Raw genomic sequence first — 18,431 nt, 5'->3', positions numbered from 1 at the left:
TAATATCTTTGACATTATCACATTTATTGTCTCGTAGGAAAATTATGTCGTTTTAACATGATTAATGATGTTTAATTTTCGTCTGATTTTCATTTCACTCTCCTCTCCCTTCTTCGATCTTTTCAATTTTCTTTCTGCCTCATTCATTGGACGAATCCCATTGGAAGTGCATTTGTTCATGGTTTGTCTTCATACCGTATGTGTTTATCCGAGCACATTCGATTGTTATGAGTCGGGAAGACGGGTGAATACATGCACCTTCGCCCAAAACACTCAAGTTCACACACCCATAACCAGAGGCGTCGATCCTGGGGGGGGGGGGGGGGGGCAGGGGGGCGAACGCCCCACCAATGAAAATATTGGGGGGGGCAAACATATCGTTTTGCCCCCCCCCCAATAATTCCGGATGTGCAAAAATGAAATAAGATTGTAATGTTCAGCAAGCGAGATTGAGATACACAAATCGTCCTTTATTTCAAATCGTGCTCAAAATGTCCGCTTTTGAGATTGGAATATAAAAATTTTCAGCTCGCGCTTCGCGCTCGCATCATTTCTGTAGCAAAAACCCATACTTTTCATTATTAAATACGTAAATAGAATGACCCGTTTTCAGTTCTAAACCTCAAAAACTCCCACTTCGATTTGCAATAATCTTTTGTTGGATTTATATCTTGGTTTTTTTTTATAAAAACGTCCATTAAACTAATTTTTTTCAGATCGAAATATCAAAATTTTTAGCTCGCGCTTCGCGCTCGCATCTATTGTTCTTTTAGATACCAATCTTAATCATTGGTATAAAAAAAAATGCTTACAGTATCAAGCTTTCCGGTCAGAATATATAGAAATTTCAGCTCGCTCTCGGCACTCGCATTATATCTGTTTTGTGAGATATGTATCCTTCTCATGAGTTACTACAAACAGTCCTTAACAGGTACGCTTTTCCTGTTTTAAGGTCAGTACATAAAAAAATTCAGCTCGCGCTTAGCGCTCGCATTAATACTAATTTGTTGGTGAGATACGTGTCTGTATCTCATGAGTCATATATATATATATATATATATATATATATATATATATGCGTGTGGGGGGATTGTACGATCGAGCGCCTTCGGAACGTTGTTCATGATTTTGCCCCCCCCCCCATCTGAAAAATGGATCGACGCCCCTGCCCATAACCCTCACCCTTACAAACCGTGTGCGCGCTCGCACAACCTCACTCCCTCTCAAACACATACACCGTCACTCCTACCTCCTCTTTCTATTGTCCATTTCCCTCCGTCCCTTTTTCTTTTTATCTCTCCTATCCATGGGCGGAAATCCCAGGGTGCCCCCCCCCCTAATCAAAATAGTAGGGGGACACAATATCAAAGGTCCCCCTACTATTTCTGGTCTTTTATGATGGTAAGAAATACATCATTAAAAATCAGAATAAAACCTTGTTTTACCTTACTTTTGGGATGACAACCTTTTTGGGGGCTTGCCAAATTTATTTCCGTCGAAATGACCTTAAATCTAAAATTTGAGCGGATAACCTATTTTTTTTGCTTGTCAAATTTTCCAGCCCCTTGTCCCCCCTACCTTTTGGGAGAGATTTCCGCCCCTGCTCCTATCCTTCAAGCCACTCTCTTTTCATCACACTATTGACAGTTACTGTATATCAAAAAGAGGCCACGCCCCCTCATCTCGTAACCTACGGCTCCCTCCATCACTAGCGTATTCTAGCATCCACTTCACAGACGTTTCCTGCGGCGTTCAGAATCTATTGAAAATGCTCGTCAAATCACAATGGACAGATTAGTATAGAGGTCACTGTCGCCAGTTGGTGGACCAGTACAGCACATCGTCTTAAGATTCGGACCGGACAAAATAATTGCAAATATGTCTTTTGTCCACAGTCCAAGACGACACTGTTGTTTTGATTCACCGATCTTCGACAAAGGCTGCTGTATTATGAAGAGCTTTTGACAAAAGATTCTCTGCGTTATAGAAAGCATCTGCGAAGTGATTGTTAAAATGCCCTACTTTGAATTTAACATGAAGCACAAGAATAGAGAAAATATGAGTTTCATCAAATCATTGTATACAATAATCATTGACCATTTTGTCACAGAGACATTTTTTACAAATATCTGAAATCGTCTATTCCTTGTACTCAGAAGATAATATATATACATATATATATACATATATATATATATATATATACATATACATATATATATATACATATATATATATATATATATATACAGCTGAATGAATAAATAAATAAATAAATATCACAAAGATAATATCTCTTTGTATCTTTCTACCGAAACGTCATCGATAGTCCTATATTGTAGTTCGTTAAAATAGACTGTCAAGAAACGCAATTTTTTGGCCCAATTTAGCTAGTAAAGAGCTTCCTGCGTTGGGGGTTATAGGTGCAATACCGAGTCAATGAAAAATATCAAAGGCTTTTATAATGAAAGCCGGAGCACCATGTCCACTTGAAGCCTATATATTACGTAATGAGCTGTGAAAAGCCTGAGTGGAAAAATGACTTTTAAAGGGGTTTCAATCAAAGTGGAATGGTTTTAACCGATGAAAGAATATTCAGAGAAGCTGATAGGTGACGGGTTTAGCACAATGCGAGAAACAATAAGAATTTTTTAGTTTTTTACAAGTTGTTAAATGGATATACCCATGCATGACTTCCAGTTGAAAATCGTCGGTGATTTCATCGTGGTGTAAGCTAGGAAGAAATCCTCAATTTTATTCAACAAACAACATTACTAAAATATAATTTTTGTAAAAGATAGATTTTCCACAAGCCATTCTCCAGCTGTCTATAAAGTAGTTCATAAGAATTATGATAAGTAACTTTCATATATATTTCAAGCCCCAAGAACCCCCCCCCCCCCCCCTTCATACAAAAGCAAAAAGAGAATGTGACCAAAGCCGAGACTGCAGCATCTGTAAAATTGTATTTTTTAATTAAACCTACAAATGAAATGAAATCCATGGGTATCACAGTCACACACCGAGTGGGCTTTCTCCGAACGAGCGCGTCATGTTCGGTAATCACTTAACCTTTTAACGTGATTTTTCACTTTAAAAATGTCCTCTGAATTTCGGAAAGGACATGTAAATCGGATAGCAAAAATCGATGTTCTTTCTCATGATAAAACCCACTTTACGCTTTCGATTCAGTCATTTATTTGCCGAATTCGTACATATACATTAGTATATGTTTTATACATGCATTAATCGTAATTTCTGTCATCCCATGATATTCAGTTCAAATGCAAATTGACCTATCATGAGCAAACATGGCTGTTATATAGGGCGTACAAGCATAATACTTATACACGCTCTTAACATTTGAGTTTTAAATTTTTGATTGATTTAATGAAAAAGACCGGATTTTTTTCTACGCAGCTTGTCTCGAAAGATTCATTGCAACTCCGTCATTAGGTACCTATATCTATATTCAAGTACTATACGGATGGCATAAATGGATAAATTATTCAAGGCTAAGACCACCCACAACGACAGCAAGGAAGGTGATGAATAGGTAAAACAACCAAAAAGCATAACATTGATTGAAAACGTTTGCTTTTTGTAGATTTGTTAATAAAGAACCTCTTGATTGATTCTTAATGACCTTCAAAACTATGCATTTCAGACGGACGATTTGAACCAGTTTTAATTTACAGGAAGAAAAAAACGACATAGGCTTTTTTGATGTGACGTCATGAAAGAGAAAAACAAATTGTGATATTCTGACAATATCGATTCAATATCACATACCCATTTTATTGAAATAAATGAAGCACCATAATTCTTTAAAGGAGGTTTCAATGTTATGCTGGGTTGACTTTTTTCTCATTCAGGTCAACTTTTTGTCTGGGTGAACTTAGCATTGAAAACTTTAAATCATATAATTTCCTACATGCATACATAAATAATCAAATTTGAACAATTTGGTGTCATTGGCTCAGTGAATGAAATCGGGTCATTTTCAGTTTATCGTGTAAGTTCTTTGGCGAGGCAACAACCAATTGTTTTCTATTTTCTCGTGCTGACACGTGGCATTTATCCGAGTTTCTTCTTTTGGAATTTTATTGTTAGGTAACGTCTTTTCTTTTGGTGGTAAACATTTCAGCTGTTTCAGCTGCTGCAGTGAAACGGTCACGTGTACAGGTAATGCCCTCTGCTGCACTTCGACTCTCATTTCGCTGGTCGCTGTTCCACAGTAACTCAGCGGACGTTGCTGTATTTGGTGTACTTCTTTATGGGCATCAGCGAAATTTATCCGGTGAAAGAATCGACCGTGCGGCATCATTTCTGGGATCGGACCGGTTCCAGCTCCGGGACTAAGCAAATGTTGTTCATTCTTCGTTCTTTTTGGTTGTAAAAAATTCTTGATGGAAACAGGATACGGTGGTGTAGGGGTTATGACCTCTTCAGCTTCGTCATCGCACACGTGGTCGAGTTTCTGTTTTTCTTCGTCATTGCCATTGTCATCATACCCTGATTTATCATCAAATTTGCTCCCACGCGGAAAGAGCTGAAACAGAAGAAAGTATAAGCTTTAGTGGAAAAGTAGTACAGGGGGGGGGGGTGTATCACACAGATTTAATTACGACTTAGGTCGCACTTAAAGGAAACCAAAACCCAAGAAGAGAAGTAATCTTATTGGAAAGAGTAAAATGAGAGGAACAATTAAAAAAAAAGTTTCATCAAAATCGGTTATGAAATAAGCAAGTTATGGGAGTTTGAAAACTCTTGTTGTACTTTCTATGGGCATCCTCAAATTGGCAAACGTGCTTCAAAATGGCTGATTTTGTGGACAACTCTCCATTTGTTTTGTACACGAATTTTCAGATTTTCCTCATTATCTTTCAAATTGTATCTTGCCTCCTTCTGAGCACAACATATGTCATGGGAAAATATAATCCACACCATATATGTCAAGGTCAGGAGGAGATAATGTGAAATATGAGGTAAGAGACACAAACGTTAAAATACACTTTCCGAATACCATTTTTTCTTTTGGTTTCCTCTTAGATATCATATCCTCTTAGATATCATATCCAGTACGGCATATTATACAGTGCGTATAAAAAAAACGGGACAGATTTGAGAAGTCTATAAAATTTTTGTTTCAAATTATGATGTCTATATTTTGGTGTTAATAGGTTCTCTAAGGTCTTATCTTTCAAATGCTATTTAAAAAAAAATTAGTTTCGTTCATGCTTGAGCGAACACGGAATGTTTTTGTCTGGGGTTAAAAAGGAGGCTTGCGCCAAAATGGCATAAAATTATAAATATGATGATCGAACTTCTTGCTAATTAGCATACTTCCTCTTAACCTTTTCATTATCTGTGCCATAATTTTCAAATCATGCGGTCAAAATTCATTTTCAGATCTATTTATTTGCATGAATTATTCTGTTGTTTCTTTTTAACTTGCTCTCTGTTAGCTATGAATATTCCTTCTTCAAGCTGAAACCATTTTGTTTCAACCGAACAAAGGTTATGGTGCCCTTTGAATAGTGCAACACAGATGGTCGGGCGCTCGGGATGCCCCCCCCCCCTCAATAAAAGAAAAATCGTGAACAAGAAAAAAAAGTGGACAGGAAATAAAATGAAAAATAGAAAGTAAAATATAATATTATTTTTTTAATATTAGGTCAAAATCTATCACAAAATTTAATATTGTAATAAAAAGTGGGAATATTTGCGTGCTCACTTCGCTCGCTCGCTCACAACTTTTTTTTATACATTGTACACGATCTGCCATATCTAACTCCTTCAATATTGACTAAATACACCATTGTCATTGAAAGACATGAATCCCTTCTTGTGTTTCCTGTCAAGTAATTAAACTTGGTCAAGGAATCAATGACCCCTTGGAAATAGATTCGTGTCTTTTAAAGGTACGTAACAAAATTTCTTTCACAGAATAAAATATCTGGATTTGAATAATCACAAGTTTTCCCAATTAATAATTCAAATCTTCTTGCTTGGGTTGACAAAAAAATCTTCTTTTCTCAGTTACTTATGAAGGAAAATTAAAAGGTAAGAGAAGCTTAAATGAAAAAAAAAAAAATTAAATAAATAAATTTGTAAATGAAATTTGAGAGCATAATTCGAATATTGTGGCAGAGATAATGAAAAGGTCAAGAGGAGGTCTCCTGACTAACAAGAAGTCTGATTATCATTACTCATATTCTGCAATTCTGGCCCAAGCCTTTTTTGAACCCCCAACAAAAACGTCCCGTGTTCGCTCAAGCATGAACAAAAATTTATTTTTTTAATTGCATTTCAAAGATAAGACCTTAGAGCACCTATTAACACCAAAATATAGACATCATAATTTGAAACAAAAATTTTATAGACTTTTCAAATCTGTCCGGTTTTTTTTTATACGCACTGTATTATTATCTTCACAATACGGCATTTTCTTAATGAGGTATAATTATTTCACAATGTTCTACGATCATTGCTAAGCTTTGTGCTACGGGCCCCAGAACACACCCAATCATTTATAATTTCATTTTCGCCTTATTTTCCCTTTGTTAAAATATTCAATCACACATCAGTATTTAATCTTTCAGTTGTTTACCGTAGATATTTTTCTTATAATGTTATCTAACCAAGAAATGACGGAATACAAATCGTGCCAAATCTAGTTCAAGGTGTCCAAGTGATTTTATGCCTGGATTCCACTGTCGGAAATGATCAATTCGATCAAACTCAATAGACCAGTTCGTAGTTACTTCAGGGACAATTTTGGTCAAATAACCTTTCATTTCTATCATTATGATAGGCAGATTTCAAATCAAGATATTACATAGGCATGCCTTACATAGCAGGATGAAGAAATTGAATGGACCAGGTGACAAGAATAGCACACCAATGAACACTTTATCAAGGTATTTGTTGCATTCCTATTTTGAATGCATATCATAGCATGTTGCACAATGTACTTGGCAAAATGTGAAATACCAGTCGTTCGTGGACGCATTGTTTTTTTTTTTTATGTACATGAAAAAACACAATTCAAAAGCGCCACATGACTTCAGCTATAATAATAATAATAATTATTGATTAATTATGAATTATTATTATTATCATTATCATTATTATGAACCTCAAGGAACAAATAAATATGATAACGAACAAATAAATATGATAACGATAATAATGTCATATTTTACACAGGGTAGAAATTTCAATACCGAAAACTGTTCTCCAAGCGGGCCCTGCTTAAGATGATTGTGTTATTAATGCCCCGGCTTTAGCACGGCTACCTTGATCAGACGCTCCAGCATTCGAGGAATTCCCTCTTACCGGGTACTCACTCACCTCACCGGGGTTGAGTGCAGCACAATGTGGGTAAATTTCTTGCTGAAAGAAAACACGCCATGGCTGGGAATCGAACCCACCCACGTCCCTCAGATTGAAAGGCGAGAGTCTTAACCACGAGACCACGACGCCCACACACAACTTTATGAACACCATGGCAAGATTGGTAATAACCTTCATCATTCACTGTTGTTACATGCCTACCTGTTGAGAAACCATGAAGAGAAACATCACCGCCAGACTAGCCACGGCGAATCCATAGAATGCTTTGACGGCGTTGAAATAGTCGATGATGATGCCACTGACCAGGGAGCCTGCTCCGACGCCAAGACCGAAATAGAGCGCGCCGAGGATCCCCTGTACTGTGGTCATGCACTCGGCAGGGACGGCCGTCCCCAGGTACGACACCAAGGTGGTCCACGTCAGTAAGAATGAAATACCTGATCAAGGGGAAGAAAATCAAAGATCAATCAAATCTGATTGAATTCAGAAGAATGTGTATGTATATTGTACAGTATATGAGTAGGCCTATCTTACTATTCTACACCCAGTTCATGCAGTTCTGGGGGGGGGGGCGTTTCATGAAAGGACTTGTCGGACGTTTTATCCGACAGTTACCATAGGAACAGTGCCTCTCAGCCAATCAAAATCATGGAAAGATGTCAGATCTGATAACTTGTCGGATGAAAATATTGATAAAACGCTACCCTGGCGTTGATTGCAGTGCCATATTATATATATCTACCTTTTAAGCCAATCTGGTAAAGCCTTGCATGAAACTGCAATCGCGGTAACGGGTTAGTAACTGCGTCACTTAAGTTCGCCATAAGTACATTATGCCATGGACCTAGTAGGTCCATGATTTTACTCATCATGGTCTCCAATGTTCATATGTTCATACTCCATGAATAGAGTTGCAACGTTATGTGTAAAAGCTCACATCGACAGTAATATTTTGATAGCAGACAAGAATCGGACTCGACAGAAGTCTCACGTTATCTAAGGCCGTGTTTATGCTTCCACTTTTCAGGCCAGAATCAGCGTTTCCAAACGTGATTAGTCCAAAACACGGTTGCGTACATGCTTACTTTGATTTAAACGCTGTTTCAAAACGCCGATCGTAAACTCACAAAAAGGTGCGTTTGTAAACGTCGTTTGACCAGAATCAGGCTTTATGGGGAAGTATAAACAGAACCACGATCGTAAACGTGTTTAAATGACGCCATTTGGTACATGCTTCCGGTGAGATGAAAATCCGCGGGCAAATACAGTCGCATTGCTCCATGGTCGCATGTTACCTCCATGGAATTACCTCTCATCTCCCTTGTTTTGCATGTGTAGTACTATTACTAGTATTACTCTTCCAATTTGTCATCACGATGAATGTTGAGGGATTTACACTAAAAAAAAAAGAAAAACCCTGGAACGTGAGTTATAATGAGGAGACATCGCCAGATGCCCCAGTAGTATAAACAAATATATATTTTATTATTTTGCATACTTAATATTCTTTATTTTTCTTACTATTATCCTCACCATGGTGGAAATTATATGGCTATATCAAGAATGACTAAAATATCGGAAATTGTTCGATGTTTATATAACAGTTGACGTACCTTCCCCATAACAACACTCGGAAAAAAAAACTTTCGAAAAAGGGCGCGCCCAATTTGACCTCGCTTTCCTGCTCAACGAAAATTACGATGCGAAGCCAGCTGGCGATCGTGATTTTGTCTCTGAAAAGTTAAGCATAAACAGCACTCCCAGAACCACGTTTACGATCGGCGTTTTGAATCGACGTTTGAAAACGCTGATTCTGTCCTCGCAATGGAAGCATAAACACACCCTAATTTGGCACTATGATATCCATATTTGAGGTCAAGTGATATAGCAAACATGGTGTAAAATTCGGAATTCCCTATCTGTTGCATAGAAGAGTATTCAAATCTGGCGTCATGTGGTTTCAGTAGTTTCATATGACAGCTTGTTATTTTCCTCATATTTTTGTTTTGTATTATCAGGATAGATATTGCAGGTATGGCAATAAAAAAAGAATAAAAAGAATGAGGGGAAAAATGAGCATATTGTACCTCCGCATGCCACGGGTCACTATATACGACTTGCCAAATTGATAAATAGATTCCATGGTAATGATGAAATTTTTCAATGAAAACAATGAGAAAAAGTAAATGAGGGCCTATCAGTGACCTTGATGTACGCCGCATCTATCAATACTCAAACTGAGCATATTATAGCTCCGCATGGGACACTATATGCGACTTGTCAAATTGCTAAATAAAGATGCCATGGAGTGGCCCTCGATCGAAAGTTTACAGTGTTGTTTATTTCAATGAAATTTTGTAATTGGCAACCTCCTAACTTCCTACGACAAATGAATCGTGCTAGTATGCTGGTAGGAACGACAATGACATGTAGGAACCTTGTGGCAAGTCAGAGTAGCGTTCATCTGGCAGGAAAAGGCTTTTCATTAACAATTCTTACATTTCACCAGAGACAATTAGTGCAATGTGGAATGCGGGAATGTTGCTGTAAAAAGAAGCATAGAGCCTTTACAGCCGGATACTTTACAGCCGGATGCTTTAAAAGTGGCACCACTTTCACTTCAACTTTCATACCCGTATACCATGTTCGCTTATACACATGTTATGCACGATTACACCACGCATTATACAGACACCAATTGTCTATTATCACCAATGTGAAGAGAAAGAGCTCGGGGCAGGGATAGAATTTAGTTTTCTGTTTCCTTAAAACACTTCCTTAAATTCCCTCTCCCTCGGAATGTACTTTCATGAGGTGCGCTATTGATCAAAATCGGCCGATGTGGTAGCAATAGCATATCAATTCAATACTTTTCAAATTTAAAAAAGAATAGGAATAAACATCTTACCGTGTAAAATCTCAACAGGTATGAGCCACAGGGGATTTGAAATTGCAGCATAGCAGACGAAGCGAATAGCGTAGACTGCCAAACCCAGCGTCAGAGAAGTAATGTATCCTAAGTAATTTAGGAATCGCCGTGAAAAGTAACCAAGTATCAACTCTGCAATACTTTGTATCGCCTCGAGGACGCCTATCAGGGTCTGACTGGCACCTGTTCAAAAGAAAGCAAATAAATAAATGTATGATTATATGCATAAACACACACTAAGAAATTTTTGAACCCTTAATGAAACACTAGTACCAACCTTTAAGGGTGTAATCTTGCACCCTAAGTGGCAAAAGGTGCAGAAATGCACTTTTTTTTGTTATCTGCACCAGGGGCGGATCCGCGATTTTCCAAAAGGGGGGCACATTTACCCGATACAAAATATGACAAGGAAAAAAAGGTTTCCAACAAAGAAATAAGGATATTTCGTCCACGAAAAATTTTGACAAGCAAAAAACCCGGCATTTTTACATTACAAATTTTAATTCTGCCTCTCAAAGGGGGGGAGGGGAGCACAGGCCCGCTTGTATAATACTTGACATTAAAACGGGTTCAAATTTGAAACCTTACTTATTACACGGTTCATTTTTGCACCTTATATGGTGCTTAATATATTTAAATTGCACCTTTCAAGGTGCACGAATGAGCAAAAATGCACTACCAACCCCAGGGTTCAAATTTGAACCCTTATTTCTCAGTGTGTAGAATGTTAACATGGAATTTTGAAATCTGATCTTGATTTTAAATGCCTTTCCTTAGACAGTGAACCAGCTGACCTATTATTTCGTTCACTCAATTTCAATCATATTACTTGGCTAGAATATTTGCCTGGGGTATGATAAAAGTAATATTTGATTCTCAGAGTACACAGCGAATAATATGTCTAATGAACGATAATAGACTTGTCCTATACACGAGACCTGTCATCTTGACTTGACACATATCCGGAAGATTGACATTTTGAGGAAGTCTTTAAAAAACTAGTCACCGCTATCACCTTCATTAGAGCGTTCGGAATTGTCGGATGTCCAAAAATGTATGTTTTTTATCGGACGGTTACCATAGAAACAGTCACAGACCTGTGCTTCTCAGCCAATCAAAATCAAATAAATCTGTCATGTCTGTTGGATCCAAAAAATTGTCAGGCTACAAATGTTGATAAAACGCTCTCCAGGGGTCATAACACAAAGCTTTAATAGCTATCAATCATCGTATAACACTTTTTAACGATTGATTGCATTGGCTTCAGTGTACAATCAATCGTAAAAATCAAGCGTACGATCAATCGCTAATCTTTGTGTCAGTTTTTGTCTGATCCCGAAAGCCTATATAAAATTACATTAATTTGAATTATTATTTTTTCAATGGAAAGCATAATAAAAACAGTAGGGCCTACTGCAATACATCTTTTTCTCCACCGGCTTCTTATTTTCTTACTTTCATCTTCTGTCGAAGTTATTCTACCTACTAATTTGAGATGATAAGTTATGAATAACAAAAAAATATATATGTATCGTGTTTGTGAGAAATACACTGGAACTGATCATGTCTTACCAATATTCTGGAAGTGCCACAACAAAAAACCCCAGACACTACCGTTGCAAACGCCTGTGAAGAAGGCTACGAAGAAAACTGAAGCAAAGTGTGGACTGAGTAGTACGCGTCTTAGCTCCGACCACTGCGTGTCCCAGTCACAAGTAGTATACTATATTATGAAATAACATAAATAATAATCGAACAAAATAATCACAAAACGTAGAAATATGTTGATTGTAACGCCCAAGTAATACTAGATTAAGTAAAGGAAATGATGATCAAAAGGGATTGATTTCCTATTCATCTACTTATTAAATTCAGTCGGCCCTAACCATTTTCAACATGTTCAACGTAAAACACGAAATCATTTCCAAACAGTGGAGTGTTTCGTGAAAAATAATAATTTCATGAAATTATGAAACAGTTGTTGAAAATGTAATGTTGTTTAGCAACTCTTGAATTATTTGTATATTTCACAATTTCATTTACATTTTTTTAATTGAATTGGGCCAGTGATACTCTCGGAAAAAGCTAGATCGCCACAACCATCTTGAATAACATTATATTGTATAAAAATTGTTTACGATTCCGATCCAAAATTGCAACATATATATCGCGCGCGTGGTCTTGTGATACACGCAAAGTTGAGAGATTGCAAATATTACCCCTAATTTTTACAACATTAATTGGTTCCACCAATAAGCTGTTAATGATGATTAAATAAACTTAATAACGTTTCCAGGCTTTCCCGTTTTCCAGTTATGATCAATCATATGAAAATGTGATTCAATAATGTATCGAAAGGTATGTATACAAACATAACAGTAAATGAGCGACCATTGATTCGATACTTTAGACTAGAGCCATTCTGGAAAAAGAGGCCTATATAAACTTTTAGAAGCATTTTGGTGTAAAAGTTGGAAACTGGACTATTTCACACAATTCAAATATGCTGAATCTGAATAGACCGGTCCCCATAAGCTGATTTCTCATGTTTTGACCACCTAATTTGCATAGACAAAATGCATAAACAAAACTTGAAGAACGGGCAAAATTTCAGTTGGTTAAGAAAGGTACCAAATGTAGATTTTAAACTGTTAATGTACTTGGAACTTTGGAAGGATAAAGGGACGGCCAAGAGGCTCACCCTAGTTTGAAACAATTTAATTATTATCTTTTATCTCAGAGGAAATTATTGCAAAAAAAAGACAAGTGGAATGCCTCTGGCGGTCTCACCTGCATCACGCGATTTAATATAGCAGCAGTGCTGACTTTGAAAACTACTATAACTCGCACAAGATGTTCAGTGATACTTGGTTACTCTTATTTCCATGTTTTATGAACTAGACCAATACACTTACAGAGATATAGTGGTAATTAAAAAAATACCCCCAACGTGGCCAAAGTTCATTGACCTTCCATGACCTTTGACCTTGATCATGTGACCTGAAACTCGCACAGGATGTTCAGTGATACTTGATAACTCTTATGTTCAAGTTTCACGAGTCAGATCCATAAACTTTCAAAGTTATGAGGGTAATTCAACAGATACCTCCATTATGACCAAAGTTCATTGACCTTTGACCTTGGTCATGTGACCTAAAATGCGCACAGGATGTTCAGTGATACTTGATTACTCTTATGTCCAAGTTTAATGAACTAGATCAACATACCTTCAATGTTATGATGGTAATTCAACAAATACCCCCAATTTGGCCAAAGTTCATTGACCCTAAATGACCTTTGATCTTGATCATGTGACCTGAAACTTTCACAGGATGTTCAGTAATACTTGAATACTATTATGTCCAAGTTTCATGAATCAGATCCATAAACTCTCAAAGTTATGATGGTAATTCAACATATACCCCCAATTCGGCCAAAGTTCATTGACCTTAAATGACCTTTGACCTTGGTCATGTGACGTGAAACTCATGCAGGATGTTCAGTGATACTTAATTAAGCTTAAGTCCTAGTTTCATGAACTAGATCCATATATTTTTTAAGTTATGATGACATTTCAAAAACGTAACCTTAGGTTAAGATTTTGATGTTGATTCCCCCAACATGGTCTAAGTGCATTGACCCTAAATGACCTTTGACCTTGGTCATGTGACATGAAACTCAGGCAGGATGTTCAGTAATACTTGATTAACCTTATGGCCAAGTTTCATGAACTAGGTCCATATACTGTTATGCTGTCATTTCAAAAACTTAACCTCAGGTTAAGATTTGGTGTTGACGCCGCCGCCGCCGCCGCCGTCGGAAAAGCGGCGCATATAGTCTTACTCTGCTATGCAGGTGAGACAAAAAACGAACTCAGTAAACACAATGTAAAATGGCAAAACATAAACAAGTATTTTTCCATTGCATAAATTGTAACCACTGTAGATTAATATTTTGTGTTAATCGTCTTTTTGTGAGTTTGTTTTATCTTCTGTTCATGTTGTAGTGGTGTTTTTATTTCGGTCATATTAATACATTAAAATGTCATATTTTTGGGGTTGCGCTGTACCCCGGCGATGCTGCCAGGACGACAGTGAACTGACGGGTATTACCGTACCCCCTTTTCTTTTTCGGTTAATGGATCGTCCTGTCGGCAGGACTAGGGTACAAGTTGCTTGTAAATTATTCTGAGTACAGAATTTATTTAGGATATGTTGTATGTACTTATACACAGTTTGTATCAATGTTCTGTTTGATTAAAGTGCAACGATATGTTTCGTATACTTTGATTGTTTTTTGTGACGAATAAAGACTGCAAAGATAAAAAAATAAAGGGATGGCGGCACAGGGTTGAGGCAAGGGAAGCAGGCGCCGGGTGGGGGGTAAAGACACACTATGATCTCTCAAGCAATGAACAAAAAAACATAGAATACGAAACACGTAGGAAGAAAAAGAAACAACATAATAAAGAGTGAATAAAAGAGGTCTTGGTTGTTGAAATCCAGGATCTATTATAGATATAATTTTCCAAAAATTCAATAAGAGTGGTATTACAATGGCGTCAAACAAAAATGGCCTGGACATAAATAGTAGAGGTACAAATAACACGTCTTTTGCACTCGCATGCACTCGACTTGTTGTACGAAGCCCTGCATAATGGCTAATTTCCAAGAAAAGAGGAGTACATAATAATAGTAAACAAAGAAAGGTAAACATATTTTTTTTAAACTAGAAGTATTGGACTGCCTAGAGGGGATCATAATTCTTATCTTTTCAACTGTGAATAGCTCGTCTGTAAAAGTTACAAAGAAAGTATGGAAGCTAAGATAATGATGGACTCCATGGAGGGGTAATATTTTTGAAATTATAGATATATTGAATTGAATTGAATTTATTACCAAATGTCACTGTCAGTTACAATTACAAGGAATAGTACATCACATATAAACAAAACATTTGGTAATTGGAGCTAACATCGTGTGCAGTAAATTGATATTGTCTTATTTATTTACTTGACAAGGATTCAAGGAACACTCCTGTCAAATCCTGTGGGCCGTTTCATAAAGCTGTTCTTAAGTTAAGAGCAACTTTAAGAACGACTAGTGATCCTTTCTTGTGGTAAATGATGTTCACCATTATGTTCATTTGTGATTATTTAAGCATATAAGAAAGGATCACCAGTCGTTCTTGAAGTCGCTACTAACTTACGAACAGATTTATGAAACACCAACCAGGATCAATTAGTTCAATGATGCTAGGTCCCCAGGGAAGAAACATCACTTCGAGTTACAGATTCGCTTTGCTTTCTCGATAATAAGGTTGAAAGATTCCTTCACATAAATTAATCAATTAGAAGTAAATAAATAATTAAAACAGTTTTAGGGCATATTGAAAATATTATCAATCGACCAAAATTACACCAAATGTTCAAATTTAAAGGAAAATTTTTTTTTTTAATTCCAAAGTACCATCGTTCTTCTATCCCCCCCCCCCCCCCGCATCCACGTGCGTTCTTGAACATCCTATGCCCCCTACTCCCACCACCAGGAAATATTCAAGCTGAGTCAAGTCATAAGTGTAATAATAAGACATTTATAATGCGCAAAACATATCCACCCTATTAGGGGTGCTCAAGGCGCTTACAATAAACTTAACTCGCTACTGGTACACCTTACAATTTGGCCATTAGATAAATTTTCAAACTGGCCTTGAATTTCATGTCCCTTGATGGTGACACGACATTTGCTCCGGCGACAATTGCTCCGGGCTTTATTTCATCTAAGATATAGGGTTTGTGTTAGGGTTGCAATAGGGTTTATGTTAAGTTTTTAGGATAGCGTATATACTATATAGGTTAAAGTTGGTCATTCCATTAGTGTGTGGAATTTACAGCGGAGCAATTGTCGGAGGAGCATAGTCAAGGAACCTCTTTGAGAGCGTAAAACTCCCAGGGCCCCGTATGACAAAAATTAGCGATTAATCTCTATTAACTGAAATAGCCAGTCAAGATCATCGTCGCATGCCCATTTTGCTCAGTTGACTGACAACGAACCAATCGGAGCTGGTCTTAGAAAGTATCGATTAATCGCTTATTTTTGTGTTACGGATACCAGGTCGGAGATTTACCTTAAAGTCCATAAAACACGAGCAGACAGCAGAGAGAGAGGCGACGAGGGCAAAGGCTAGGAAGGCGACCCGGTAGTTGGTGATGATGAGGGTGACTCCCCATCTCACCACCGGGATACTTGTCCCTGACAGTAACACACCAACAATCAGAGAGCTGGAAAATAATAATAAATCATAATGACAAAAATAGTAATGATTGAAATGGCAATGATGATACGGATAACAACAACAATAGTAAATAGCGATAATGATAAAATCTAATAGTAATGATAATTATGTAACTTCTGTAGATTTCCATGGCGAAGAAAGAGTGCAGTGGTTTCACGTTTCACCATGTATTATTTCGTGGGCATATGTAATAATGATAATAATACTACTAGTAGTAGCAGTAGTAGTAGTAGTAGTAGTAGTAGTAGTAGTAGTAGCAGCAGCAGTAGTAGTAGTTGTTGTTGTTGTAGTAGTAGTATAGTAGTAGTAGTAGTAGTAGTAGTAGTAGTAGTATAGTAGTAGTAGTAGTAGTGGTGGTAGTAGTGGTAGTAGTGGTAGTAGTGGTAGTAGTGGTAGTAGTAGTGGTAGTAGTGGTAGTAGTGGTAGTAGTGGTAGTAGTAGTAGTAGTAGTAGTAGTAGTAGTAGTAGTAGTAGTAGTAGTAGTCTTAGTAGTCGTAGTAGTCGTAGTAGTCGTAGTAGAAGTTGTAGTAGTAGTAGTAGTAGTAGTAGTAGTAGTAGTAGTAGTAGTAGTAGTAGTAATGTAAACATAATAGTAATGACAATAATAATTACATAATTTCAATTTACGATCATAATTCTGTTCAAATTCATAACGGTAATGATAATGATAAAACTTGTAAATGATGATAATGATGATTATTATAGTTAAAATGATATCAATGATAAATGATAACCATAATGATGATAGAAATAATAGTAATTTTCATAATAATCATCCGCTTTCATCGAGCGTTTGATACATTGGAATGATTTCTCAGTATAACGCTTTTCATAATCACCTTTACTCTATTTGAATGGAAATGAAATAAAGAGTTGAAAAGAAAAGGAGGGGACGGACCAAAGAATATCAACATCCCAATCTGTATTGAGATGTCGGGGGTTTAATGGGTGTTATGCGAACAAAATAAGCGAGCGGGGTTATTTTCACAAATACACGAATGAAAAAAATAATTTTACCATGAAAATTTATAGACCCCTGACCTTTAAAATTGGGAGAGTTTTGGTCTAAAAGTGGCATTTTGACCTGACATAGAAAAACATATTATGCCTTGACATTCGATGGAGACCCCCCCCCCCCCCCTCCCCCCTTGAAAGAGGCGGAACGCCGCCAATCTTATGTAAGATAAAACTGCCAGTTTCTGATGTAAATGCATTATAAATGGAACAGTTGTCACAATGTAATTATGGAATTTCCATTATGAGTTTCGCATACTAAGTTTTCATACAGACATAACTTTATTACCCTTTGTCTGATTTCTTTCATACATCCACCCTTTTGTGTACTTTTCTGTGCACAAACAATTTCGTTGCCAAGGTTGGCTATCCCTTCGAACAAAACGTAGGGGAAAGAATTTATGGAACATCAGTGAACCTTTTCCATGAACAAGGAAATAAGACAGGCATGTTGTGATTGATCCCTTATACTACTGAAAGTGCCTAGAATTCACAAAATAACAACACTGGATGCGGATGCAATTTTTATTCTTGGAAGGCAGAAAAATGTCCAACTAAACGTTGATTTTTAAAAAAAAAATCCAACAAGTATAACACTGAAAATTTCATCAAAATCGGATGTAAAATAAGAAAGTTATGACATTTTAAAGTTTCGCTTAATTTCACAAAACGGTTATATGCACATCCTGGCTGGTATGCAAATGAGGATCCTATGACGTCATCCAGTCACTATTTATTTTGTATTTTATTATATGAAATAAGAAATATTCTAATTTTCTCCTCATTATCAAGTGATACAACGATCAATTCCTCCCTGAACATGTGGAATTAGTAC

The 18,431-nt window shown here is 36.9% G+C and overlaps 1 protein-coding gene across 1 annotated transcript in view; it reads right to left on the bottom strand.

Annotated features, from left to right (window-relative positions):
• Nucleotides 1-2,661: 2,661 nt before the first annotated feature.
• LOC129277324 (major facilitator superfamily domain-containing protein 6-like) overlaps nucleotides 2,662-18,431 on the bottom strand; it is a 52,441-nt gene continuing 36,671 nt past the window's right edge. Inside the window, exons 2-6 of the mRNA XM_064110000.1 lie at nucleotides 16,415-16,568; nucleotides 11,861-12,011; nucleotides 10,268-10,471; nucleotides 7,561-7,796; nucleotides 2,662-4,552 (exon numbers count right to left, since the gene is read on the bottom strand). Of these exons, the coding sequence (XP_063966070.1) occupies nucleotides 4,004-4,552; nucleotides 7,561-7,796; nucleotides 10,268-10,471; nucleotides 11,861-12,011; nucleotides 16,415-16,568 (1,294 nt within the window). The 3' untranslated portion in view covers nucleotides 2,662-4,003. The remainder of the gene's footprint in view (nucleotides 4,553-7,560; nucleotides 7,797-10,267; nucleotides 10,472-11,860; nucleotides 12,012-16,414; nucleotides 16,569-18,431) is intronic.

The sequence above is a fragment of the Lytechinus pictus genome, chromosome 15 (assembly GCF_037042905.1).
Source record: "Lytechinus pictus isolate F3 Inbred chromosome 15, Lp3.0, whole genome shotgun sequence".
In the NCBI taxonomy this organism is placed as follows: Eukaryota; Metazoa; Echinodermata; class Echinoidea; order Temnopleuroida; family Toxopneustidae; genus Lytechinus; species Lytechinus pictus.
The sequence above is the reverse complement of the archived record's forward strand: the minus strand, read 5'-3'. Positions and strand labels throughout refer to the sequence as shown.